Below are 27,963 nucleotides of genomic sequence, written 5' to 3' on the forward strand. Positions count from 1 at the left end.
CCGGAAATTACTTGGCCTACTTTGTTTTTGCTTTTGGAAGAGTCGGCGGCGAGTCGCTAAAGTTTGGGGGCCTTGGCCTAAGAACTCGATGTTCTTGATTTCTATGGCAGCATGATTTTATTTGTGTATATAACTTTTCTCTACTGTTTTCTATCTGCATACGGTAAGTGGCTGATAAGTAAAGGTGTTTCCCCTAAAACTTAAGATTACTTATTGATGAAGTGATTCCAAATACTCAGTTCTGTGTTTCTATCACTAGATCTATTTCCTAAAATCAACATTATGTAAAGTAAAGATAAAATAGGTCTATATTTAGAATATTACAAAAATAGAAATCACGAACTGTGATATAATTGGAAGAAACAGATCCCTGTAAGTTAGCTGCAGAACTGTAGCTCGATCTCCGGAGAAAATATTGACAGACCGGAGAGCTACAGTGCCACCCATTGTAAAAACTGTATATTTATTGCGCTCAAAAAGTTGCGCTTATTTCTGGATTTATTCTTTCAAATTCTTACCTCAATCATAAAAAAGTATAGATTTCAAAATATTCCTTACTCCTCTGTCAAGTACGGTCTGTGTCAAGTCTGCCAACGTCAGTGAGGAAGGAGTCATTCTGCCCACAAACCATCGAGGAGTGGAATATTAGTTACATAGTCTTTTAGAGATAAGGTATGGAATGATACCTGGTTAGTAAATTTCATACCTGGCAAGGCGGAGACGAGTCAGGTATGAAATTTACTAACCAGGTATCATTCCATACCCTGTCACTAAAAGAATATGTAACGAATTTACCCCACCGATGAAACATTTACGTTTTGTCAGTGGTTTATAGATGATTTTCTCTGCTAAATGCTTCATCACGCTTATACTGTGCCTATTATGATGTCACATTATGTTTGTTACGTAATACATCGACCGGGTATAGATTTACAACTGACCGTGTATAGATTTACAACTGACTGGATATAAAAATCCACCTCCTTCACATGACAGACTTTAACCAATCGCAAGCCAGGATTTCACGGAAAATCAACAGAGGTGGGGTAATGCCCAGGCCACCTCTACCGTGATGGCACCGAGCCTTGACTGCTTCAATTAAATTAAGGCTCGCCTCCGTCTATAGGTCACCAGCCAAACAATTAAACTCACTTGTAAATAGACTGTCACAATTGTTACATTTTTTAAAAATCTTTTTAAACATGCACACACCTGGTGGCATAATAGTCAACTAATTGATGGAGGCCACTTACTGGTAGAAGTAGAAGTATTCTCGTAGTTGACATCTGCACGAAGCATGTTGGACCGAATTATCTTGCAGACCAAAATGACAGTATAAATAGACGAATTTTTTGATGGTCTTAATTTCAGGGCCAGAAGAGCTATTAACAACAATTATAAGGGTCATTTTGTCGTGGAATAAGTGAAATAATATGTTAGGAACACGCTGTTAGTAATATTTTGAGATGACAGTTTAAAAAGATATGATTTTAGTCAGATTGGAGTAAAGCATAGTTATACATTAACCTTTATTGTGAATTTCCTTTATTGTTACTTTTTTTTGTAGGAATAGAAGATTTAAAGTATTATGAATTTTTAAAGAAATCTGACCTTAATCGAAGAGTTCGTCGAAGCGTTGATCCGCGACCACAGGCAGCCATCCATGAGGTGTCATTTGAAAGTTTTGGAAGGTATTTAACTGTCTAATCAAAAACTAATAAAATAGTACATGTATATAATTTGATCAGTATTCATTTTAGAGAATTGATATTTTTTAAAATTTATTATAATCAGGTAACATATTGTGTCTGTTGTCAATGATACTTTATTCAGGGTCTGCATTTTCAATTAAGAATTTTAACACTAAATCTACATTGAAAACTCTTTTAATAGCAGAAAACTTGTTTCCTTGTTTATATTGTATTCCAATGATCATAATTTTTGACAATTCTCAATTTCAACCAATATAAGGAATGTTAAATGTTTAATGTGAATAATTTCTGTGAATTAACGCAGACTTGAATGTAGGTATATTTTTTTTTACTTCAAGAAATATGCCTTAAGGATAAATAACACAAATATACTTTTTTCAGAAATCAGCATTATTTCTCATAGATTTACATTTAAATTGACAACCTGAGTAATGTTTACCAAGTAGAGTGGGAGAATTTTATAAGATTTTGTCATAAAGTTAAAAAATTGTGCAAAATTTTGTATGGAATTATATAAAGGGCAAAATAAAATCTCAAATCTAAACACCAAGGAAAACTTACGATTTCTTGATATTTCAGGGATTTATTATTCATACATGTATCAATACAAATCAAAATCAGTCAAAAAATATATATCAACCCGCACATCCATTTTTTGTTTGTGGTAAGTACCCTTAAGGGCAACAAGTCTGCTTTACGTTTCAGTTACTCACAGAAAACTTCAAATGTTCCTTAATTAATTTCATTCTTTTCAATGAATTAAAATAGCTATAACTATATTTTAATTTTAGAAAATTTCACCTGCTTCTGAAGCCATCCGTTCCAATATCAAGTGATTTTAAAGCCTCTGCGATCCACAAAGATGGAAGTACCTCAGAGTTTTCTGTCAATACTGACATCTTTTTCGAGGGAACGTCTAAATCAGACCCTGGTTCTACGGTTCACCTACAATGGGAAAATGAGCTTGCCAACATCTTTGTCAATACAAAAGATGAAAAATACTTTTTTGAAGTATGTCAAACATTATTAAATACTGTTTAAGTGGAAATTTTAGCAAGGTGACAATTTTGTAATTTATCAAAAGAAAAAAATTGGCCTTTAGTGAGATATAATTTTAGTGATATTTAATGTCAAGAGAGAAAGCTAAAATGAAATAACCGATACAGAATAAATTATTAGCAATATTCAGTAATGGTTTTCTTCTAATCCTTGCTTTTAATGTCAACATTAAATCCACCCTCAAAATTCTGCTTATAAGGTATGATTGGATATAAAATCTTTATATTGTTTTTTATTTCGATTTGAATTTTAAGTTACATTACAGAATTTTGATTTTGAATACTCGAGATGCATTATTAACAAAAAAACCCACATAAATATAGATCCATAGATTTCCACAACAGTTATACCATAGAGAATGTTGTATTAATATGACTCACACTTTATTCTTTATTTTTAGCCAATGTGGAAACATGTATCAGGGTCGTCCAATGACTCTATGATAGCTTACAGACAATCAGATATGAAATGGAGGCCAGAGGATTCTACCATGGGGGTCAGGTAAGGTACTATATGGACCCGCTAACACACAGACAGACACACTCACACAGGCAAACAGAAATACACACAGACAAACAGACACACAAAGAGATATGAAATTGAAGCCAGAGAATTCTACCAGTAAGACCCAGGTTCTTCATCACATGTAAAACTGAACAGTAAACATAGACAGATAGGCATGCGGCTAGACGGATTGATAGACAGACTTTTCATCAGTCAATCAATTCCAGAAAACATGACCTAACAAGACACCAATACCAATGATAAACAGTACACTGTTCCTGCATGTATATTTATTGTAAGGGGTCCTTTGATACATAAATGTATTTAGTAAGTTTTAGTTTCAATTTTTTTAAAAATATATTTTAAAGAAATGGAAAAAATAAAAGGATAAAAGCACCAATATTGAAATTATACAAATATCATCATCATTTACATGGTGTATTTATCAAAACAGGGAATCTTTGTGCAATGCGACAAGGGGAACAACTCTTACTAGAGCAGAAAATTTGGAGGATGGCTTACGACTTTTTCCATTGTATGAAGACACAGCAAGTGAGTAATAATGAAATAAGAATTTACTCTGAATAGGCTTGTTATTTCTATTTCTTCTCATTCATCTATAGTTATCCCAATTAGTTTTTTGACATAATACAGTACAGGCAACGCGGATCCCGTTTTAGACCGCGTCCCCTCCGCGGTGTATTAATCCTTTCCGCGTTACACCGTCGCGGGTTTTGATCGCGGTGCTACCTGAGACCGTGTTTACACCGCAGCGGGGCCCGCTACCGTTATTCTTCAGCTTAGATGTTCTTACCTGTAAAGTATTGTCGATTTTTAATCGTGTCGAAATGAGGGGGGGGGGGGATTACGACCAAATTAATATTAACAGATTTATACCATTACATGGATTCTTTAAAAATTCATTTTTAAGTTTTATCAAATTGTTTAATAAAAAACATCTTTCTTTTTTTTTTTTACCAATGGTCACTCAAAATTAATTAATTCTCAAAAACGTCTGTTAACAGTAATACATGTAAAGTATAGGATGAAATAAAGTCGAATAATTTATTGAATATATTAACTTAAAGTTTATTTTCAAAATCAATAATGCCACCCCAAATGATCTTCAAATTGCTAAAAAGGTATAATTAAAATTTAAAGAATGCCATGATATCGCTTCTCTTTATATGCACTGTAATCCGGTGTTCACAATTAGCCCGTGCAGTTGCAGTTACATGTAGCTATGTGTTTATTTATCTGCGATATTATATCAGTCATTTGGTTTCATTTAGAAAAGTACCGTTACTTCTGTATACATGTCTGTTATAAATAATAGCATGAAAAACGATGATAGATATTGATGCATAATTACAATTAAATTTTAACAAAACACGCCTAAGTGTAGGAATACCGTTGCTCCATTATTATGCGCCACACTGTAAGACTAAGAACTAAATATCGACGATTTTTTTTTAGGGGGGAGGAGGGGTTCTTGTTAATGAAATAATCACAGGTATTTCTATTCAGAATATCAATAATATCATAGCTTGTATTTGAATGTATTTCTATTTTCTGCTCTTTTCGAAAATTACTTAATTAAATCATGTTTATGAACATAAACAAATTTCAGATTTTTCCGGTTCAAATAAAACACAAAAATAAATATGGGCCCTTAAAATATTTGAACACACAACACAGAAATTAACTTATTTTAATCAGCAAGTTGCCATGCTTCTTGGAGTTTTCAGATGTCTGTGTAACCGTTCGGTTTTCCTCAGGTAAGTTTGGTGTGGAGTGGAGCTTACTCGAAGCGGTTGAGAAGCCCCGAGGGAACGACACTGTCTAGTGTACATACTACGGTTTGTTCCCATCTCGCCTTAACTGTAAAATTTTGTATTCCCATTTCGCCTTAGTAAGCTCTCAGATGAATTAAGGTGAAAAAGATTTAATATATTTAGCATAAAGTATTTTTGAGTATTACATGTATTATTTCATTCACTGTATTCATAAATTCCAATTAAATGTTTAATTCAATCTTATTCAATTTTTTAAATTTAAATTATAATAATATTTACAAATATTAAAATTCCCATTTCGCCTTAGTACTTTTTCTTACCTGAATTTCACAGTTAAGGCGAAATGGGAACATGGGCATACTACCTATATACACAGGATGTTACCTGAGTGTATTACCTGTATGCGTTTTCCTACGACATTGTAAAACGAAGCCGTTTTTTTTTTTCATGTGTAGCTCATGAATTGAAATAAAGAATGTTTTTGTTGCAGACAGAATCCTTTTTAAATTTAATGTTTCAAATAAATATTTTCAATAATTCGACAATTTTAATATACTGTGTTTTTCTTAATCAAATTTTATAACAAAAATACATTTCATTTTACCTCCAAAATCTGTCGTTGTAATCTGGCGACAAAAAGGGAAGTAATTCAAATGTACATATGCTGAAGAAAGTGGATCATAAACAAGTCTCTCGATAAATAACAATAAAACTTAGACAAATTCCACAAATGGTCAATAAACTGATAAATCAGCGGTAGTTTTATTCACTAGACTTAAGAAATTGATATACTGATCAAAAAGGAGGAAAAACGATCATGCACGTGCCTTAATATTGTGATATTTTTCTTCTCTCTCTCCTCTCTCTCTCTCTCTCTCTCTCTCTTTCAATCTTGTAACTGGTACAGATATAATCAGACACGAAATAACATAGTAATGGATCATTATTTGATTTAATTAATATCAAATACTTCATTAATTTGTTTTAAAAGTTTTTTTTTTTTTTTACTTTTATTCTTCTTATACACTCCGTTTAAAAAAAAGCAACAATAATTTGACACAAATTCCAAGGCTAATATCGCATCTGAAAATGATATCGATGAAATAATAATGAAACAATGAATCAAATGTGTTGTTGAATGGCACATCATGTGCCAGCGAGCGTTACCCAAGGTATACTGTAAGACAGGTGTGAAACCCCCAGGGCATGTCGTTTCCTGCTCAGGCACTGCTAATCCCTATACACAGGAAATGATCGCGGCTAATACTTAATACACAAAGAAACAGAATTTGTCAAAGAAAACAAAAATATATTAATTTTTGCATTTAATATTTATTAATATAAACTATAATTTCGTCTGTGAAGTTTATCATGACACCTGCACATCCTATCTTATCTATTGAACACGAAAATCGAGAAATATTAAAATTAAAAAGAAAGACATTGTATTAAAAAGTAAAACATGTTAATGTGAAGGTGAAAAATGATATTTTTTCTTGATCTCTTGTATAAAGTTCACGTGCTCAAAGTTAACTCTCGTCATCGAATGCTTTCCGGTCATTTAACAATTTGAGAAAAATGCCTGCACATTTATATAAAAGAGGGAAATACATTAAAGAAAATTAATTAATTAAATTAAGTTAATTTGAGAACAGAACATAAACGATGAGAAATAAAGAAGAATAGAACTTTTTCTTGATATCTTGGATAAAGAAAATTTAAGTTCACGTGCCCACTACATGTAACTGCAAATGCTCGTCATCGGATGTTTTCCGGTAATTTGACACTTTAAGAAAAAGCCTGTACATGTTATATACAATAAATCGAAATTAATTAATAAACAATATGAAGATGTACATTTTTAAAAAGATGTACATCTTTTTTTTCAAATAAATGCTGAAAATCGTTCATCGAAACTTAAACAGTCTGAGTTCAACATTTATTACAGTTTGCATATAATATGAAGATTAAAAAAAAACTAATTAAAATTTCTAGTATTTAATTTTGTTTCTTGATAGATTCTTAATAACATAAAATAATTAACCAATTGCAAAGACGTAACAATTTAATGAAATTTTCTATTCAATTTCAAAGATTGATATGTAATTTTAGAAACAAAAATAAACTTATTTTTTCTTAGTTTAAATTCTATTCATAGCAAAATTTATTAATAAACACACGGTTTTTTTTTTTTTTGTTTGTTTTTTTTTTTGTTTGTTTGTTTTTGTTTTCGTTTTTGTTTTTTTTTTTTTTTTTGTTATAGGGAAAATTCGCAAATTTCAATTCGGGGAGATAACTCCCGTTTGTTTACGATACTAATTGTCAGTAATATATTGATCGATGATTTAACCGCGGCGGGGACAGGTAAGTGACGAATTTCCCGCGGAGGGAACGCGGTTTACCTGTCTACCTGGCCAAATACCGCGTTGTGATTATACCGCGGTGGGGACGCGGGAAATACGGGATCCGCGTTGCCTGTACTGTATATACTGTTAAGACATGAGTCACATGACGTGTATTGAGATTCAAAAGTATAGTGAACTACCAGGGATATCTTTTTATTTTGTTGAATACAAATCACAGAATATGGAAGTGAAGGTGCACTAGAAACAAATATGCCAGGGTATTATAATTAGTTTTTAGTACTCGGTAAAAAATAAAACATATCCTTGAATCATGTGTTTTCTGAGAAATAATTTTACCCCTGATTATAGTACAAAAGGGCACAGTTTTATATACATGTGAATTTGTTTATTTTATGTGGTTTATGTACTTCAGATGCTCGCAGTTCTCTGAGCAGATTAATTCCAGATTATAATTTTCTGTTATCTCTCCCTTCAGGTCCCTTAAGAAGAAAGCGTCAGACTATGTCCTATGTCGGTTCCCACACAGTTTGCCGATTAATAGTCGTGGCCGATTACTACTTTTACAGCAATCTAGGTCGTAGGAACAGGAGAACTACAGGAGAATACATTGTAGGAATTTTACGTAATTTTTTTTTATACCTTGGTAGCAATTAAACCAATAAGTTGGTTTAATTTTATTAATAGAAAGCTGAATGAAATACAGTAAAATATGATTATAGAAAACCTGCTTATGATGAATTGATGCTTACAGCAAAGTGATTTTCATACCCCTTGATTTTAGTTACATTATAAGTGGGAAGGATGTAACAAAATATGATTATAACAAAACAAAATTGTCCATCCCTGGCACTTTGCTATAAAATTATTTTTTACTGTGTATGTATTTGTGATACTTGGTTATAGTTAAACTTTTTATTTCTTGAAAATTAATATTTTGAATATAGAGAATATGTCTAAGTGAGTCATTCAGCATTCAGTTTCAGTCATTCCTGAAACTGTTATAAAAATTTAAGTTTCCAAATCTCAGATGTAGTAAAGTTTATCAATGCCCCATTGTGCTTTGGCCACTAAGGTACAGTTATGTGTACATGTTCCTTGTAGATTGGAATCATTGGCAGGGTGAATGCTATCTACAAAGCTACAATGTGGCCTGATTTCAACTCCAACATCAAGAATCTGGGATTTGAAATTGCAGAGGTAAATTGTTTTCATACACTCTGAAACTTATTAAATTGATTTTGATTCTTCTTTTTAATGTGTTTTTCTGAAATTCAAAGATTTTGAAAGTAAAACAATTTTAGGTCTACTAAAATAGATAGAAAGAGACAAAGAAAATGTGATATTATAATCATGATACAATAATTTATAAAATATAATAAATTTGACTGGAACAAAAAATGCTTCAAAAAATATGGGAATGACTTGACATGTGAATCAATTGTTGGTTGCTATGGTTACAGCTGGTTGTCCACGATTCCTACACGGTTGTTCCTCCCAATGGTTTACACTACAACATGGCGAATCGACCCCAGGACATGGGACTGGTACTAGATGTAAGTAGGTCACAGGTCAGAAACAGAATAGCATTACAATGTTACCACAAAAACTTGACCAGAAGACATGGGACTGATGCTAGATGTAAATAGAAAGAAATTAGCCTTACACCCCCCTTCCAAAAAAAATAATAGCAACTAGAGGACACGCATTTGGTGTTAATAATTATATATGTATATTGGTTACTCTTTAAAAGAAGTTTCAAAAGTTTCTTTAGAATGTGTTCATATTATTAACTTAAAGTTATACAGAAGTTTGGTTGGGAGCATCAGAAGCATATGCCTGGTACTGTTTAGCTCAAGTTTTATTATGTTGTACAGATGTTTTCATTGAGGGGATCAGAAGCATGCCTTGTTCTGTTTAGCTCACCTGTTTTATTGTGTTACACAGATGTTTGGTTGGGAGGATCAGAAGCATGCCTCGTACTGTTTAGCTCACCTGTTCACGTATCAGTCGTTCCCGGGGAAACTGGGTCTTGCCTACATTGCCTCCCACAGGATCAATGACCTAGGAGGAATGTGTTCCCCAGGTAAGATCAGACCAGACAAGTGTAGTTTTCTACAAAACGAATTTAGACAGGAATTCTAAAAGATTTTGGGTGCATGATTTTAATGAACTTAATCTGTTTCGTTTGACTTTTGCACATTTCCACCTTTATTATATTTTTTGTAAAGTTAATCAAGTTTTTAGATACTCTTATGTACTTGTAAATTTTTAAATAATTAAGAACTGGTAATTTGTAAGATTTGAATCATTTCAAATGTTCAGAAGAGAAAACAAAAGAAATAATGGAAAGTAAGCAAAGAAAAAAGTAGTTCTGATTTTACTTTGAATAAGTTTATGTTATAAGTTTGTGTAGCCTATACATGTAAAGTATAATATAATGTACCTGTGTGTCCCAGTGTTGATAAAATTCAGACAAAGGTAAGAAGATTTACCTCCCCTTTTGTTGCCTGCCTCACTCCTTGGTATTCAATGTTTTAACTCAGAATGAATGAATGGAGGTTGAACATTTTAACTTTATACTTCTGAAATTACATGTTCAACTCCCTTGAATGTTTGAAAATGTCTCTTTCTTATTTACTTACTGGTGATGCAAATTTAGCTTTGAGATTTTAAAGAGAAATTGAAAGTGCACTTTACACATTTGACAAAAAAGCATGAAAGGGGGCACTTGGAAACCAGCTTGAAGAGGAAAAAATTAAATCTTATATGCATTGTGAATCAATGAGCGAATGTCACTGATTTCACATGTTTCTGCATGTACTCTTACAGGGGATGAAATACATGTAATACACCGGGAGTAAACCCTAATGGGTCACTGCATGATGATACTTATGTACTTGACTGTGGATTGAAAATCTTACTAACAAATGACTCCATCTTTATAGTTGGTTGTTGTATATATTATCAGTAATCAGTCTTTATGTTTGGTTAGTAGAATCTTCTTTTTAACCCCCCCCCCCCCCCCCCCAACTTCCCCACTCCTCTTAATTTTTTTTAGAGAGGTATCACAATCTATTCCAAATCCTCTTTTTGATCCCATCTTCAAGAAGTTGGAACATAAGAAATGAAATGCTTGACCCGAAATCTAAAGATACATTGTGGTCTTAAGGTTTATTTACCCTTCTGCTTCCTCAAGTAAAATGTTGCAGTAATGATTTAATTTTCAAAAAAATAGACTGATATGTATAAAATAAGTAAAATACAAACAAATCCTGGAGAATATCATTAGCTTGTGGAGGTAAAATTTTACACCCCCCTCCAAAAAAAATTAAAACCTCTAAACTTGTCAGTGATATCTAACCCAGTAAGAGTTATCTCTCTTACCAGTTTATAAATAATCCTTAAGTAATTTCTCCTAACTGGAGCACTCATGAGGCTCATGTTATATATTTACAACTTTTAGACATGCAAGTGTTGTCTTTTAATTCCTCTTGACATAAATCCTTATTAGTTTTCTAAACAGGTTTCAAACATAAAGAGGACTTGTATAAGCTATGTCTGATGTCCAATCCATTTATCTAAAATATCCTGATTGAACTAAAACAGATTTCTAACATATATGTCTAGTTGTCCAAATGTGTGTTTTTTTTTCATATTATATTTATAACTTTGTTCATTTCATAATTACATGTGTATAACCAATTTAAACATGTTTAAAAATGATTTTGTTGTCTTTCATAAATTCTGCTTTTATTACAACTAAACAATATAATCTTCACTATTAAGATGCATGTGACCATCTGAATTATGAAATCAATTGGGCATGATTGGCATAATGTTAAAAAACATTTTTCAAAGTATACTTTTAGATTCCTCTCTCCATTACGGATACTTCAATTTCATTGTCAATTTGTTGTGCATTAGATTTATTTTGAACATTGCTTTTAAAATCATCAGTAATTTTTGTAATTTTATTTAATCATCAGTGTGGCTTTTTTTGCCTGTTTTTTTGTGTATCTTGTTTAAATTAACCTCTGTAAGCTCCTCTTGCTAGATTCTCTAATATTTTAAAAGTATAACAGAGACATTGTTTATTTTCCCGCAGTGGCATGGAAGGACAATAGGAGAATGGCCGCCAACACCGGGCTGAGTACGTACAGAAATCCTGATGGAAGTCAGGCCCTCGTTCATCAAGCCACCATTACTACAGCTCATGGTCAGTTCAGCATTTGTTCATACAGGGACTTCATTTATAGAATAGTTAAAGGCATTCTTTCTTTCTTATAATTTATGATATCATTTTTTCACCTTATATAAAATCAATAAAATTTGCTCACAGCTGTGCTGTCAATTGAATATACAAATTACAGAAATGAAGAAATTTTTAGAAATGACAGTTCTATATATACATTGTCAATTGCTTCTCCGGGATAAAGCATTACAAATGTACTTAAATTAGTGCATCCAAATTTACCCAAAAGTCTCTCGCATCTGATAATAAATAATTTTTCATCCCAATAATAATGAATGATGCAATTGTTTATCAAATAATTATGAATACCTGATGTAAATTGACAATCATTAATTTGTTTCTTTCCTGATTTTTCAGAGTTGGGTAAGTAGATTAACTCTCTATCCTCTCTTCAAAATAAATAAGCTTAAATTTAAGAATTAAAAAATAATTTGATTCTTAGTGCATATCAAAGTTCAAGTTCTTTGAAGTCCTTTTTTAAAAATGATTATTACAAGATCGTCATTGATGTTCGCTTGTCATTGCCAATCATACTTCCAGGTCATAACTGGGGGAGTGAGCACGACCCAGATACCGATTCCTGTGCCCCGTCCACCTCATCGGGGGGCCGGTTCATCATGTATCCCTCCGCAGTCTCGGGGTACGAGAAAAATAATCAGGTCAGTATAGACTAATGTAAACATATTACATTTAGCGGTGTATTCTATTTAGCGATTTTGGCGGAAAACATAGTCCGCTAATTCAAGTACATCGCTAAATGTCTTTATATTAACTTCTTTAACTAGCAAATTCAGACAGTGCTAAATCAAATCTACGCTAACTTGTTGAAAATTGAATTTCCGCCAAATATTGTACACGCCAAATGTAATACATTCATAGTAATCAGGTCAGTCCAGACTAATGGTGAGATAATATGTCAGTCATAATGTTGCCTTATATCCTACAACCAGTTGTGTCAAAAAAGGCGATCGATACTTGAATGAAGCTTGTTATGATAATAAATTCTAGCTTGAAGCTGCTTTGAGACACGGGCCTTTCTTTTTTATGCCCCGCCATGAATATGGCCGGGGCATATAGTGTTTGTCATGTCCGTCTTCCGTCCTTCCGTCCTTCTGTCCTTCTGTCCTTCCGTCCTTCTGTCCTTCCGTCACACTTTGCGTTTAGCTCTGCTCAAAGCTAAGTTTCAAAGAAACCATCCAAGATATTTTCATCAAACTTCATATGCTGATAGATATTGATGAGAGCTATGCAACTGCATCAACATTTTTTGACCTTGACCTTTCCTTTGACCTTGACCTCACTTTTGTTAAATTAGTGTTTAGCTCAGTTTTAAACATACCATTCAAGATAGATTAATCAAACTTCACATGTTGATACAAACTTGCATGGATGATGCATCTTGGGATGAACACCACCAGACTTGCTTCGGATGCTGGATCTGACCTACATTTTCCAGATGAGTGACCAGATTTAAGTTTTTGGAGCAGGTCCATTCCTAAGGTATTATAAGCCCTACTTGGACCAAACTTGCATGGATGATGCATCTAGGGATGGACACTACCAGACTTGCTTCGGATGCTGGATTTGACCTATATTTTCATTCTGAAGTAACTATAAGCCCTACCTGAACCAAACTTACATGGATGATGCATCTAGGGATGGACACTACAAGACTTGCTTCGGATGCTGGATTTGACCTATATTTTCATTCCCAAGTAACTATAAGCCCTACCTGAACCAAACTTGCATGGATGATGCATCTAGGGATGGACACTACCAGACTTGCTTCGAATGCTGGATATGACCTATATTTTCATTCCCAAGTAACTATAAGTCCTGCCCGAACCAAACAAGCATGGATAATGCATCTAGGGATGGACACTACCAGACTTGCTTCGGATGCTGGATCTGACCTATATTTTCATTCCCAAGTAACTATAAGTCCTGCCCGAACCAAACTTGCATGGATGATGCATCAAGGAATGGACACAACCAGACTTGCTTCGGATGCTGGATCTGACCTATATTTTCATTCCCAAGTAACTATAAGTCCTGCCCGAACCAAACTTGCATGGATGATGCATCTAGGGATGGACACTACCAGACTTGCTTCGGATGCTGGATCTGACCTATATTTTCATTCCCAAGAAACTATAAGCCCTGCCTGAACCAAACTTGCATGGATGATGCATCTAGGGATAGACACTACCAGACTTGCTTCGGATGCTGGATCTGACCTATATTTTCATTCCCAAGTAACTATAAGTCCTACCTGAACCAAACTTGTTTGGATGATGCATCTAGGGATGAACACTACCAGACTTGCTTCAGATGCTGGATCTGACCTACATTTTCCAGATGAGTGACCAGATTTAAGTTTTTGGAGCAGGTCCATTCCTAAGGAATTATAAGCCCTACTTGGACCAAATTTGCATGGATGATGCATCTAGGGATGGACACTACCAGACTTGCTTCGGATGCTGGATTTGACCTATATTTTCATTCCCAAGTAACTTTAAGCCCTACCTGAACCAAACTTGCATGGATGATGCATCTAGGGATGGACACTACAAGACTTGCTTCGGATGCTGGATCTGATCTATATTTTCATTCCCAAGTAACTATAAGCCCTACCTGAACCAAACTTGCATGGATGATGCATCTAGGCATGCACACTACCATACTTGCTACGGATGCTGGATCTGACCTATATTTTCATTCCCAAGTAACTATAAGTCCTGCCCGAACCAAACTTGCATGGATAATGCATCTAGGGATGGACACTACCAGACTTGCTTTGGATGCTGGATCTGACCTATATTTTCCAAACAAGCAATTCCGCTGCATCACTATTCAACTTCTGATCAAATTTTATACACATACAAATTTTCATGTTGCTTTACTTATACATCCTCGGCGGGGCATTCATGTCCTATGGACATATTTCTAGTTTAACTTCTAGGAAACATATATTTTTTATATGTAGTCAGTGGAAAATAGTATTAAAAAAAATAAGTATTGAAATTGAAATTTTCAGAGAAAAGAATTTTCTCATCTACCTACCAACCCAATATTTTCAGATCAACATGGGAGAAGGAAAACAAACATTTTTTTCAAAGTTGGCCTATTAAGTGTATATTCATATTTGTCTTTCAGCTGTTTTCTCCATGCAGCAGACAGCATATATTCAATGTCATCAAGACAAAGGGCTACAGCTGTTTTAAAGGTAGGATATAAACACTGTCATTATTTAAATGTGTTGTTACAGTATTCATCACTTTATTCTTGTAACCTTTTTATAAGATGATTGCAGTCAACTTACACTCGGCCCAATATATTTGTCCATCCTCCATACAATATAAAGTGAGCTTTGCATTGTTATTTGTCAATGGAACTTTATGACTGAAATAGCATCTCTCATCTGTTTTTGCTGTAGATGCTGTGATATGCTTTAAGTTGATAAAATAACTTACAAGGAAGGTGGGAAAAAAGCAGATCCTTTGCAAACTAGAATTTTTTTTAGATAAATAACCTCAAAATCCAAATACATGTAGTATTCAATTAATTGTCTTTATTTTATTTTTATGCAGAGGGCTCGAAACGTTTAATTTCTGTGATATTTAAAAATATATATAGATAAGTTTTTCTGATTTAATTTCTACAGTTATAAAAAATGAAGTCAAAACCAATTATATAATTTTTATATCGTTTTATAAACTAGAGTCCTCTGGTAAGTTTTAATTTCTTTCCCCCCTTTGTTTGTTTAATTTAAACAGCCAGCTATTATATTGAATATATGCTTACTCAAGATACTGTACATAAACATCAAACACTTTAGCTTCTTTTCCTCTACATGCAATGGTATTTCTCTTAATGGTACTGGCATGGAATGGTGTATCTGATTTTTTGTTTGGTTTTACATGTACTTTTGATTTCAGTAAGTTAGCATAAGACCTGTGTACATGAAAACTGATTTTCTTTTCCTTAATGTTTTGTACTGAGGAAATGTAAAATTATGAATAATGATATGAGATGACAATTCTCTTTCATTATAATTGTATATCTACATTTATGAATCATGAAATTAATGTAGACATGAAAAAAAAAAACTTTCTCTGTATGTTTTTCACAGTCTTGACGGAAATTACATAAACTGTTTATATGAAAAGTACGTCTCAACTATTAAGGGTCTTACAAGTTTCATATCTACTCTTTTTTCTGAAGTTATAGATGGATGTAGAACAAAATATGCTGATTGATCAATCAATCTTTTATAGAAAGTGGTGTGAAGTAAAAAATCTGGATCAAAAAACACTATTTGAAATCCATTATTCTAATACCATCAGTGTACCTCTTCATCTGAATTCCATGTATATTATCTTCAGTTTATATTATACAATAGGAGCACCCCCATTCCTTCATCCGAGCCTTATTTTACTCCACAATACAATTTTATCATCAACCTTAATTTTAATTTTACCCAAATATCATTAATTATTAAAACAATAATTTTTTTTCTGCATGTAACAATCCTCATGAAATATCTAAACATATATTGAACACAAATAATATGATTATCCTTCAAAAATTAGATAAGAGAATTATATTTTGAGGTTTTTTTTTCCAAATAAGCCCTACCAAGTCAAATTTATAGTCTCAGTTGAGATGTTTTAATTTAAGTTTGTCTATTATGTGTTTATATCTGGTATAGTATACTCTAAGTATTCAAATGGTGTCCTGTAGCCCTTTTCATGAAGTGATTGAGAAATAGAACCAGAGTATTCCATGGAATGCTAGTGCAGTCAACTGAAGAAAAGTACAAGAAAGGAGGAGATCTTCAAAATATAGAAAAAGACATATATACAGCCTTCTAAGTTCAATAGGAAAAAATGAGAATTAATACAATCATAAAGTTACTGAATGTTTTTGAATTTCAGTCTGTATGATAACTATTCGAATTGGGAATATGATACGTCAGTTTAAACATAAAATATAGTTTGTTTCATTATTCTTTCTATCCTGGGAATTTTATGAAACATGCTGTTGAGGTGAACTTTTAATATATAAATATTGTGTAAACTGGTACTAAGATGAGTATTGCTGTCACTAAGTCTTCTGGTTTGTGTGTTTTTACAGCTCTAATATTTTATTCGTGATAAAGTTGAATAAGAACAAATGGTAAAATTAAGTCATTTGTTTTTTAGTTGTGTTGCTATTAAAATGAAAATACTACATGGAGGATAACCAAAAATTATTCAATACTTTATTGTTGACTTTTTCTTGATATTTTTAACAGAGGCCTCAGCTACAGGTCAAGGTTTATGTGGAAATGGACGCGTCGATAAAAACGAGGACTGTGACGCGGGCTACACGGGGGACAGGTGCTGTAACGACAAATGTCAGTTCAGGGCCAAGTTTATGAAATGCAGGTAACGTCTTTTGTGAAACTTGTAACTAAATATTAAATTCATATCCCAACACACACCCACATTATAAGTTTATCTGTAAGTCAGAATATTGGCCCTTATAAAGTAATTAGATCCAGGGTAGCCTAACCTTAACAAGATTATTAGCATAGAAATCTTAGCATATTAAAGGTTATTTTTTGACCACACACATTGACCACTGATCAAGATGACTGTATATAGAGAAAGAATTAAAAATTTTAGTGTCCATAGCATAATGTAATAATTTTATTTTGTCCTTAGTGATGACCGTGAACAAAGGTCATTAAGATCAAGGTCAAAAAGTCTTTCAGTCCAATGAACTTTGCGTGCTATATTAACTGAACAGTGGTTCCTCCTGGATACATTTTATCATTTTCTTTTCAGTCCTATGAACTTTTCGTACTATATTAACTGTCATCGTCTGAAACCCACGGGTGACCTCGTCTTTACTTATCACCCGTGGGCAAACTTACCGAAAAATCGTCATATGTAATTAAATATGTATGAGTCATTTGATTGGCCGCATCACAGAGTCGCGATGCGAAACAACGAATTACAGTTCACGTTACATATGCATGTTCAGCATTGCCAAAAACATGAAAAACTCATTCCGTAGTTAACACAGCTGATGCATCCACTCACCGGTGCATTTTGCAGTTAGAAAGAGGTACTACTTCATAATATCTGACGGATATTAATGTCCGTGACCTGTACGAATTGACTTTCATTGTTTTAAATCAAACTTCGCACGTTTTAACGAGCGTCAAAATATTTACCATAAATAGCAAAGTAATAAACGTATTTTTCAAAATTGAAGAGTTCCAACTTTCTGATTGGTTGACTAAAAACAACAAATTAGCATATTTTACGGCGATTTTTCAGCTAGTTTGCCCACGGGTGATAAGTAAAGACGAGATCACCAGTGGGTTTCCGACGATGATTAACTGTATGTTGGCCCCTGTTGGATATATTTTATCATTTTGTCTTTCAGTCCTATGAACTTTGCCTGCTGTGTTAATTGTACTGTGGCCCCTATAGGGTACACCTGTCTAGACCATGTAGATGATAACTTTGACTGTAAGGGGAAGTCACACTGCAGGTATCCTTCTACTGGTGATAAAGAAGTTATAGTACAATTCTCAGTTAACCTTGGACTTGGACCCAGTAAGGCATGGCATTCTCGGCGCCACGTATGTAGCATCTCTCAAATGGTGATTAGATTCTCATTGGTTAAGAAATTAATAACATCTAGAACTTTAAATAAATTGTTGTTTAGAACAATGAGACGACTTGAGTCCCACCTCTTAGCCCAATGAGATGCTGTTATTGGATATTTGCTACACTTGTTGACATTGGCCCAAAATTCTTATCCCCTGTATATTTCAACAGTGAAAAAAAGCGTGTAAATTTCAGACGCTTAATTACCGGTATGTAACGTTGAGAATATACCATGCCTTACTGAAACTAGTGCAAGGATAACAGAGAATTGTACTAAAAAATCAACACACAGTAATAATTATACCGTGTAAGTAGAATTTTTAGCGAGGATTTAATTTTGGCATTATTAGCAAGGGTGCCAAGATCGCTAAGATTGAATATCGATAAAAACTAATCGTGCTTTATTTGCAATAGCTTCTTTAGTGAGCTTTTTAAAATCACTAAAATTACTTCTCGCTAAAAATAAAATACCAATTTTTAAGGACAATTCACTAAATTTGCATCGTGCTAAAATTTTCTCTTATACGGTATTACTGGTGAATACTGGTGATAGAGAATTTATAGAATATCAGCACACTGTAATAATTACATAAGCAAAACAAGAGGCAAATTTGAAAAACAAAACAAGTAACAACTAAGATACAAGTTAAAACAAAAACACACCATATGCATTTACTCTACCCACCTAGGATTGTCCCAAAGTAAAATTAAAAACATGATCAGAACTTGATATCAAGTTAAAAAAATTATTTGAGGAATTGTATTTGAAACGTCTTGTATGTTGATTTATACATGTAACTGTTTGATTGTTCCTTAACATGAACAGTGGTAAAGATCTGACCTGCCCGAACGCCCTACCTAAGATTGATGGTACACCATGTCATAATGGGTAAGTTATAGAAATGTATGCCAAGATCTTAAGAATTCTATAGTGCAATCTCACCAATTTCAATTTAATTAGGAACATTTAAAATATTACTTTCAATTGAAGAATACTTTGAAGAAATGGAAATTTTACTTTTTGATTTGAGTAAAAATTAATTTCTTTGTTTCCATTCCTTCAGTGAATATATATTCAAAACTTTTAGAAAACTTCAGTTGTTTTTAAAAGTACTGTGTTCAATTTCTTTGAATCTTAAGGGGATATTTTTGTTTGTTTGTTAAAAAGTTGAAACTGTTGCTTGTCAAAGACTGTATCATTGTAGATTTGGAAAATGTAGGAATGGAAAATGTTTAGATGCTTGTCAACAAGTTAATAGGAATCCATGTCTGTGCAAAGGTAGGGTTATTAAGGTGCTGAGATTGAAGAGTACTATAGAAGCTAGAGCTGTGAACCCACTGAACAAGGCTGTTACTATCATTCCGGTAACAGCATTTCACTTTGCTTGAGCTAGCATACTAATTAAAGTTTCACATCTTACATGTAATTACCATTTTACTCATCAATTGGATGTTTGATTTCAATGGAATCAATTATACATTGCATATGAAACACAGAGCCCATGCAGCAATACCACTGACAATACTATAGCCATACTCGTATTGTACGATTGTTCATGAGAATGCAGTAAACAATAATCACATGTGGTGAAAGAAAGTACGTTTTAATCCTGAAAATGATGATATTGATCGTTATATATTTTATAATGGTAGCAGAGTTACAGAGTATAGCACTACATATTTCATGCTTCAAAGGATCTCTTCTAGGTAAATGTATGATTTGACGTATAAAACCGATATTGGTTTCAGTCTTTAGAAAAATCTTATCGTTATCCATTCGGGTTGCTGAATTTAGGATATACGTGCATGTAATGTTTGTTTCTTATGCATAATTTTTCTTTGTGTGCCCATGCATTGACTTCATGATAACAAAGTTGGGAATGTACATATTTATTTCTGTAGGAGATGATGCCTGTAAGACGTGCTGCTTCAAGCCCAACACGGAGATCTGTGAACCATTATCAGACCAATCAGATCAATTCCTGGAGGATGGGAGGCCCTGTTATGATGGCTTCTGTAAAAAGGTAAAAAGAAGCACAATAATTTACAGGTTTTAGTAATTTTCACATCTCTATATATCTCCAAATATGCAAGAAATTTTCGCGAGGTTCCTGAGATCCTCGTCATCGCAAAGATTTCTCGCCATGAACTGGTCCTTAAAGTCTCTATGTCTATTAGTAACAGATCCAAAAAAGGTATGATCATGAAAATTAATTGTCGCAAACTAGTTTACCCCTAGTAAATCGCAAAATAAGTCGTCGCGAATGAAAGGTGGTTTAAAGTAACCCAAGAGGAATATCCCGACAAGTTGACAGGAGTGAATCAAACTCCATGCTTTGCATTGAGTTTGATCGGATGCATTGTAATTAAGTGCCTGTCAGCTCAACGTGATATGGCTCTTAGGATCAATTTACTGTTCTAATGGTAAATTTATTATATACCCTCATTACAATTAGCAAAATATAGTTTTAAAAACTTTTGAGATCAATTATATATAATTTTTTCACCAAAGAAAGCAGTTTGTTAAGAAACTTTTTTTATATGCAAGAAAAATAACGTCATGTCTTAGCACTGCATCATTAGTTTCAGAGAGTTGTGATATGGATTCAGAAAACCACAGTGTGGTGATCTGGAAAGTCGGATCATGACATTCATTAAATCTACAGTAAAATTGAGTGATACACATTTGGGTATATAATAAAATAATTATAACAAAGGCTTCTGATTTTAAACTTATTTTTATATTTTTTTTTCATAGGGAAAATGTGAGAAATCCCAGTCAAAATTAGTACAGAGGTTATTTTCAATCATCCAATCTTTCAGCATAGATCAAATAGGTAAGTCTATCACCTCATAATAGACATGTCACTAGTCCACTGACTTTGCATGTACTTTCTGGTCAGGTAAAAGGACCCTGTCCCAATTGAAATTTAGACGTGCTTAGCAAATTAACCTTCAATCTTAAACTAAACAGTAAAGGTTAATAAACAACATCATTATTTCCAATATTTTCATTTTTTTTTTCATTAAGGACCCTCTCTACACCAGTACAAAATGTTTTTTGGATATTGACAAAAATATATTCTATAAAGGTGTTAGTTTTTGAGCTTATTTATATGAATTTCAACATATGGTGCGTGGCATTTACCCCCAGGAAAAATAATCAAACTCAACACAGTATCAGTGAATAGAAATCACTGTTTGTTACTTCCATTGAGAAAATACATGTTAGTAACATGTTCAATTAATTTATCTTGGCCTTTTAAAATGTTAAGAATACCTGAATTGATTTAAAATTGTGTAATAAAATGTGAATTTCTCATTTTAAGAATTTAGATCTAAGGGCAGATCATTCTAACTGCAAAAAATACCATAGAATCAGAACTCTTTAGTGTGCAGTGTAGAGAGGGTTCTTAAAAAAATCGATTGAAAATGTTCAGGACCCTGATTAAAAAGCATTAATTACTGCAAGTCCATAATACAGTGTTACCTTTTATATTTGGCTGTGCTTTAATTAATTTTAAATCAATATTCAATTAAAGATAAAGACCAAATAAAAACCAATTTAAGTGCAGTCCATTTTTAGCTCACCTGAGCCGAAGGCTCAAGTGAGCTTTTCTGATCACATTTTGTCCGGCGTCCGTCTGTCCGTCTGTCTGTCTGTCTGTCCGTCTGTCTGTAAACTTTTCACATTTTCGACTTCTTCTCAAGAACCACTGGGCCAATTTCAACCAAACTTGGCACAAAGCATCCTTGGGTGAAGGGGATTCAAGTTTTTTAAATGAAGGGCCACGCCCTTTTCCAAGGGGAGATAATCATGAATTTGTTAAAAATTAATGGCATTTTTAAAAAATCTTCTTCTCCAGAACCGCTGGGCCAGGAAAGATGAAACCCATGTGGAATCATCCTCAGGTAGTGTAGATTCAAGTTTGTTAGGTCACCTGAGTAACTCAGGTGACCTATTGCTATCTGTTTTCGTCCGTCGTCGTGCGTCGTGTGTCGTGTGTTAACATTTGAACATTTTCAGCTTCTTCTCTGAAACCACTGAACCAATTTCAACCAAATTTGGTATACAGCATCTATGGGTGAAGGGGAACAAAAATTGTGAATTTCATGGTCCCTGCCCCCCTGGGGCCTGAGGGGTGGGGCCAAAACCACTAAAATTATAGCAATCTTCAAAAATCTTCTTCTTTACTCCTGGACATCAAGCAGGCAAACTGTTAGCATGAATGTAATGAGCATTGAGTCCTCTACCAAAATTGTGAAATTCATGGCCCCAGGGTCAGGGGTTCTAGTGCTAGGGCGGGGCTATATAGTTCATATAGTGAAAATGCATTATTTCTTTGAAAATCTTCTTCTCTGCTCCTGGGTATTAAATAAACTATCTAAGTACATAGTTATGATGAGCAAGAGTGCCTCTTCCAGATTTGTGAATTTTATGGCCCCAGGGTCAGGGGTTCAGGTGTTAGGGCGGGGCTCTATAGATTATATAGTGAAAATGCATTTAGTCTTTGAAAATCTTCTTCTCTGCTTCTGGGTATTAAAAAAACTAACTAAGTACATAGTTATGATGAGCAAGAGTGCCTCTTCCAGATTTGTGAATTTTATGGCCCCAGGGTCAGGGGTTCAGGTGTTAGGGCGGGGCTCTATAGATTATACAGTGAAAATACATTAATTTCTTTTAACATCTTCTTCTCTGCTTTGGGTATTAAACAATCTAACTTAGGATATTGTTACGATGAGCAAGAATTCCTTTTCCAAATTTGTGAATTTTATGCCAATGATCCAATTATATATATTTATGATGAAGAAAGGTGCATCTAGCAAAATGGTTATCCCCCCTCCCTTGGTGGGGGGGGGGTACATAGTCTGAAAATAAATTAATGCTTGGAAATCTGCTCTTTGGTTTTAATCAACTATTTTTTGATAAAATTTTGAAATATGTGGCCCCAGGATCAGTGGTTCTTTTGGGGTGAGGTGCACAACTGGTTATAAAGTGGGAAAACATTTTCTCTCTTTGTAACTCTGATATACCTTTGGGTATTGAGTAAGTAAGAGTATTTTTAATTATGATAAGCAATGGTGCCTCTTTCAAAATTGTGAATTGTGAATTTCATGGCCTCTGGTTTAAAACACGAACCAAATTTAATTGTTTGAAAGTTGTTACACAATACTCAGGTGACCTATAAGGCCCGTGGGCCTCTTGTTCAAATCATGACCCCCGGGGCAAGGGTGGGGCCAAAATGGCCGACCCAAGTTTTACATAGGAATATATAGGAAAAATCTTTAAAAATCTTCTTCTCCAGAACCACTAGGCCAGGAAAGATGAAACTCATGTGGAATCATCCTCAGGTAGTGTAGATTCAAGTTTGTTCAAATCATGACCCCCGGGGCAAGGGTGGGGCCAAAATGGCCGACCCAAGTTTTACATAGGAATATATAGGAAAAATCTTTAAAAATCTTCTTCTCCAGAACCACTAGGCCAGGAAAGATGAAACTCATGTGGAATCATCCTCAGGTAGTGTAGATTCAAGTTTGTTCAAATCATGACCCCCGGGGCAAGGGTGGGGCCAAAATGGCCGACCCAAGTTTTACATAGGAATATATAGGAAAAATCTTTAAAAATCTTCTTCTCCAGAACCACTAGGCCAGGAAAGATGAAACTCATGTGGAATCATCCTCAGGTAGTGTAGATATATGTTTGTTCAAATCATGACCCCCGGGGCAAAGGGTGGAGCCAAAACAGCCGACCCTAGTTTTACATAGGAATATATAGGAAAAATCTTTAAAAATCTTCTTCTCCAGAACCACTGGGCCAGGAAAGATGAAACTCATGTGGAATCATTCTCAGGTAGTGTAGATTCAAGTTTGATCAAATCATGACCCCCGGGGCAAGGGTGGGGCCAAAATGGCCGACCCTAGTTTTACATAGGAATATATAGGAAACCTTTAAAAAATCTTCTTCTCCAGAACCACTAGGCCAGGAAAGATGAAACTCATGAGGAATCATCCTCAGGTAGTGTAGATTCAAGTTTGTTCAAATCATGACCCCCGGGGCAAGGATGGGGCCAAAATGGCCGACCCAAGTTTTACATAGGAATGTACAGGAAAAATCTTTAAAAATCTTCTTCTCCAGAACCACTGAGCCAGGAAAGATGAAACTCAAGTGGAATCATCTTGAGGTAGTGTAGATTCAAACTTGTTCAAATCATGACCCCCGGGGCAAGGGTGTGGCCAAAATGGCCGACCCTAGTGTTACATAGGAATATATTAGAAAAATCTTTAAAAATCTTCTTCTCCAGAACCACTGGGCCAGGAAAGATGAAACTCATGTGGAATCATTCTCAGGTAGTGCAGATTCAAATTTGTTCAAATCATAACCCCCGGGGCAAGGGTGGGGCCAAAACGGCCGACCCAAGTTTTACACAGGAATATATAGGAAAAATCTTTAAAAATCTTCTTCTCCAGAACCACTGGGCCAGGAAAGATATGTGGAATCATCCTCAGGTAGTGCAGATTCAAGTTTGTTCAAATCATGACCCCTTGGGTTAGGGTGGGGCCAAAACAGCCGACCCAAGTTTTACATAAGGATATATAGGGAAACCTTTTAAAAATCTTCTTTTCAAGTACTTCAAAGCTAAATATAATTAGTGATATTTATATGGAATCATCCTCAGGTAGTGTAGACTCTAGTTTGTTCAAATGATGACCGCCTGGAGGGGAGGGGGGGGGGGGAGGGGAGTAAATTCAAGCCCGATGTGCTCAGGTGAGCGCTGTGGCCCCTGGGCCTCTTGTTTACAGGATAGCATATAAAATGTACATCTGATGTTCATATTAAAGTGATTATAAATTATTTAATGTTTCAAGCTGTATTTATGAAGAACAACATTGTATGGACAGTCCTGATCCTGGCTATACCTGTGTGGATTTTAGGCATTTACATCATAAACAAATTCGTAAGTTAATATAATCAAGCAATAACTTACAGCAAAGTGTTTAATAAAACATTGCTATGTTCCAGCCTAATACATGTATGACATATTTTTATACACATGTATAATGAAATATTTTAGGATGAAAGAGAGGAGATGAAGGACCAACCAGCCAGAAATCGCAAGCGTGATGCGGTAATTTTTTTTTTAAAAACATATAATTAATGGGAGAAGATGTGTTAATACAAGGGGCGTTCAATAAATAATGTCATTAGCTCGATGACATACAACATAGAAATCATATGACATTGGCTTTCTCTCACTATTTAATCTTTAATGAATTGATAAAAGTTTATGTGACCACTTTTCGTTGCATTATTTCATTGTGGGAAGCTAGAAAACAAGGGCTACTCGAGACACTGCATTAAAAATGAATGGTCAAGAATCAGTAAACTAGAGTAAAATTAAACGCATCATTAAAGCTGCTATAAAACTTGTTAATTTCCCAAAGATCTATTAACTGAAATATATGAAATTTACAGCAACTTATGTCTGTTTCATACACCCATGAACAGGTGGATTTCAGTTAACAAAAATTATATAATTGGCATCAAAAATGGGTACCGTCCTTGTCAAAATGTACATACAACAACCAATGTATACTAGCGATAATTCAACAAATTATCACTGATTATGTTTTATTGACTTTAAGTTACATAGCAAATTTGATAGGCATCATTTTGGGGATAGTTCACACTGTTTTAAAGAAATATTTGATTGTAAAAAAGTTTAATACTCAAAGGTCACCCTATATTTTTAAAAATGAGCGAAAACGAGAGCGTGTAGAAAATCTAACAATTATGTTTAAAAATTCAAAAATTGTTCTTAACCACGTGTTTCTGAAATTCAAACAGATCATGAAACTTGAATCCATTTTGAGTTAAACCCTCAAAACAAATTTAGAATAATACGTACTTGACAAAACTGCAAAGGCCTAAGAAGAGCAAAAATTTGCAAGAACACATAAACAGATTTATACGCTATTTTGTTAAATATTAGCGTATTTGTTGTTCAAATTCATATATAGGGAGGCAGTTCAATTTCTGGAGGAGTCTAGTAAGCAAAATATTTGCCAAAAAATTGAAAGGTTTATGAGAGGAAGGAAACAGAATGAGAAATTCACTACATTTAATTTCTTCCTGACAGCGTACAAACCCACAGGCCATGAAGAGTAAAGGAGTTTTGGGGTAAACAGAAAGTTAATGTTTTGTCACATCAACAATATTTGCCAGATCTTTTAATCTTTGCCTTGTTTCATTTCCTAAACTTAGGAAAACACCTTTCAGAAAGAAAAAAACAAGTACAGCAAATCATAGGATCTGCCATTTTCCAGTATACGAAGGGTCATACTCAAAACTGTGTTCTAAAAACAATTAGAAATTGAATAAAAATGTTACGGACATGTGTTTTTATTAAAAGAGAACATTTAAGTTAAATCTTTAAGACTAAATCATAGAAAAGCGTTTTTTTGTTTCTTTCCGAGCCCCGATGACATTATTTATTGAACGTCCCTCGTGTAATAGATTGCTTATTAAAAAAAATTATGTAAGCTCGGCTGCTGCTATGAAAATTTTTGGAAAACCCCCCAACTAGTTGATGTTTGTATTTATAAGGCTGTCTGATAATAAAAGCTGACTTACTTCCTTTTAATATATTACTTGTATACACTTGTAATGAGAGAAGAGAACAATGCAGCAGACCAGACCGGGATTTGAACCTAGGCTCCCTGAATCTCTGGTCAGGTACTCTACCGACTGAGCTATCTGACCACCAGTGATTGATCCTGGCTGACTGCCACACACTTTTTGATATACATCAATCAATTTGGAAGTTTTACTGTTCTTTTTTATTTTGTGTAAACTTTTTTATTTGAAGATGAAGTAAGTATCAATTCTTGTTTTTAAATTCCTAGGAATCAAGAAGAAGAATATTATTAACAGAAAATGAGAAGATAATAGATGCACCAAGGAAACCGTTCAATACAGCAAATCCAGTAGTCTAGTTCATACTGATCAGTGCAATGTTTTACATTAGTCTCCTTCCTTCCCATTGGTTGATCTTGTTAACCTTTTTCCCATTGGTTAATCTGTCTTCCAATTAAATGTCTGTGATTGGATGAAAACTGCAGGAATTTACATGACTTCAAAGTGCCCTTTCTGTTTTCTATGCTCTCTTGTTTGTATGCATGTGAGTGGCAATATGTGTGTTAAAATGGACATTTTTTTTACTCTCTAACACATGCCGTGTAACTTCATGTAGTTAAAAGTTCAAATCCCAATAGATGATTTTATTCAGTGATCTACAAATAAAAAGATATTAAATTTCTGTAAAAAGTAACTTATATTAAATGGATGTACATGTACAGGTCAAACCAATTTTTATGAAATGCCCATCACTGTAGACTTTTAGATTGATATTGGATTTACTTGTTTACATAATTTCACCAGAATTACAGTTTAAAAACAATACAAATGTCATGTGATTCTATATACACGTACACATTGCTAAAAATCCTGTATATGTTCAAATGGCAGTATTGCATAATCCCATGTTTTGATTATATAAATGAATATGAGAGAGAGAGAGAGAGAGAGAGAGAGAGAGAGAGAGAGAGAGA

General features: G+C 34.0%; 1 protein-coding gene across 1 annotated transcript; it reads left to right on the forward strand.

The window, feature by feature from the left end:
• LOC134258824 (ADAM 17-like protease) lies at positions 1-27,520 on the forward strand. Its single transcript, XM_062741408.1, has 22 exons — positions 1-163; positions 1,568-1,691; positions 2,504-2,723; positions 3,172-3,272; positions 3,730-3,827; positions 7,913-8,046; positions 8,539-8,634; positions 8,898-8,990; positions 9,382-9,520; positions 11,543-11,653; positions 12,047-12,052; positions 12,230-12,348; positions 14,846-14,915; positions 16,986-17,118; positions 18,128-18,235; positions 19,181-19,243; positions 19,560-19,633; positions 20,257-20,378; positions 21,113-21,191; positions 25,222-25,310; positions 25,428-25,481; positions 27,259-27,520. The coding sequence occupies exons 1-22, from the start codon at positions 112-114 to the stop codon at positions 27,346-27,348; spliced, it is 2,175 nt and encodes a 724-aa protein (XP_062597392.1). The 5' UTR covers positions 1-111; the 3' UTR covers positions 27,349-27,520.
• Positions 27,521-27,963: the final 443 nt, after the last annotated feature.

Source organism: Saccostrea cucullata, unplaced genomic scaffold (genome assembly GCF_032062105.1).
Source record: "Saccostrea cucullata isolate Sc308-1 unplaced genomic scaffold, CSIRO_AGI_Scuc_v1 ctg5017, whole genome shotgun sequence".
Classification (NCBI taxonomy): Eukaryota; Metazoa; Mollusca; class Bivalvia; order Ostreida; family Ostreidae; genus Saccostrea; species Saccostrea cuccullata.

Excerpts from the sequence above, each read along its gene's own strand:
- LOC134258824 (XM_062741408.1), top strand. The coding sequence starts at position 112 with ATGATTTTATTTGTGTATATAACTTTTCTCTACTGTTTTCTATCTGCA. Across the intron at positions 2,724-3,171 it reads ATGAAAAATACTTTTTTGAA|CCAATGTGGAAACATGTATC; the intron begins GTATGTCAAACA and ends CTTTATTTTTAG. Across the intron at positions 25,311-25,427 it reads TTTACATCATAAACAAATTC|GATGAAAGAGAGGAGATGAA; the intron begins GTAAGTTAATAT and ends GAAATATTTTAG.